This window comes from Sceloporus undulatus, chromosome 6, assembly GCF_019175285.1.
Source record: "Sceloporus undulatus isolate JIND9_A2432 ecotype Alabama chromosome 6, SceUnd_v1.1, whole genome shotgun sequence".
NCBI lineage: Eukaryota > Metazoa > Chordata > Lepidosauria > Squamata > Phrynosomatidae > Sceloporus > Sceloporus undulatus.
The window spans coordinates 99,861,588-99,862,865 of record NC_056527.1 but is presented as its reverse complement, the minus strand read 5'-3'; the positions used below and the strand labels follow the sequence as shown (position 1 = coordinate 99,862,865).

Here is a 1,278-nt window from a genome sequence, read left to right as displayed (position 1 = left end):
TTGTGGAAATAATCCAGTTTGACATCTCTTTATCAGCCATGGCTCAATGCTATGGAATTCTGGGAACTGTCGTTTTGTGAGACATTTAGCCTTCTTTGACAGAGAGCTCTGGTGCCACAACAAACTACAATTCCCAGAATTCCATAGCATTGGGCCATGGCAGTTCAAGTGGTTTCAAAGGAATTCCTTCTGCAGTTGTTTGTCTTTTTGGCTGCCCACAGTATCCTTAGCACTCTTCTCCACCGCCATGTGTCAAATGAATTGATTTTCATCCTATCCGCTTTCCTCACTATCTAGCTCTTACATCCACACATGGTAATAGGGAATACAATGGCTTGTATGATAACTTTTGTGCTCAGTTGTATGCAGTATATTTGATAAATCTAGTAGTACTATTTTAGTGAGGAATATAGAACACTAGCTGATTTCTCCTTGATTCTAGTTCAGGAGTCCCAAATCCATTGCAAAATATCAAATGTTTACTCATAAGCAGCCTTGGAAACGAACGTCACAGACCTCCAGTCTGAACTTGAGGTCTTTAACTTAACCATTGGCCATCTTACATAAATTCAATTCACCTTTGGCCAAAAAAAAAGTGAGAGGGGAAAGGTTTGTATATGAGTTATAATGTAACGAAGAATACAGTTTGCTTAACATCTTTGAAGTATGATAAGTCTAATGTCTATTTGTCCTATTTCTAGGGAGAAATGACTTTTGCAAGCTTTTGTGACAAGATGCCCCCTTAACAAACATAATGGTCAAATATTTTATCAAAGTAATTATTAGCAGAACTATTTGTATCCCTCCTACGCATACGACGTATGATGGGTGGTTATTAACCCAATGCGTGTCTGATAAAGTATAAAAGTTCTGTCTTCTCCTTTGCTCTTCCTGCCTTGTAAGCCCCTAACAATTCGGAATCATGAAGTGGGCAACATTCATTTCTTGCCTTTTCTTAGTAAGCTTTGCTGTATCAACACACCTGCCCAGAAAATACCGGGATGCAGGTAACATTTCTTTTTAAAAATTACATCCAAAATAATGTCTCTTAATTTATTCCATTTCTAGTGTTTAATGTAGATTATCCATAATTTAGTAGCAATGTCTTGAAATCACAGAGTTGTGTGTACATATTATTGTATCCTTGTGTCAGAAACAACTCTGTGATATTAGGACATAGATGTGTTATATCAGACATAACAAAAGAACAGGGGAAGCAAATATGCATTTGAAAATATTTTGCTGGTGTAAAAGATGAAGCTTTAAACTAGATCATAA

General features: G+C 36.6%; 1 protein-coding gene across 1 annotated transcript in view; it reads left to right on the top strand.

Moving 5' to 3' along the window:
• The first annotated feature begins 848 nt into the window (after nt 1-848).
• LOC121933676 overlaps nt 849-1,278 on the top strand; it is a 52,031-nt gene continuing 51,601 nt past the window's right edge. The window contains exon 1 of the mRNA XM_042473659.1: nt 849-1,007. Coding sequence (XP_042329593.1) covers nt 923-1,007 — 85 coding nt within the window. The 5' untranslated portion in view covers nt 849-922. The remainder of the gene's footprint in view (nt 1,008-1,278) is intronic.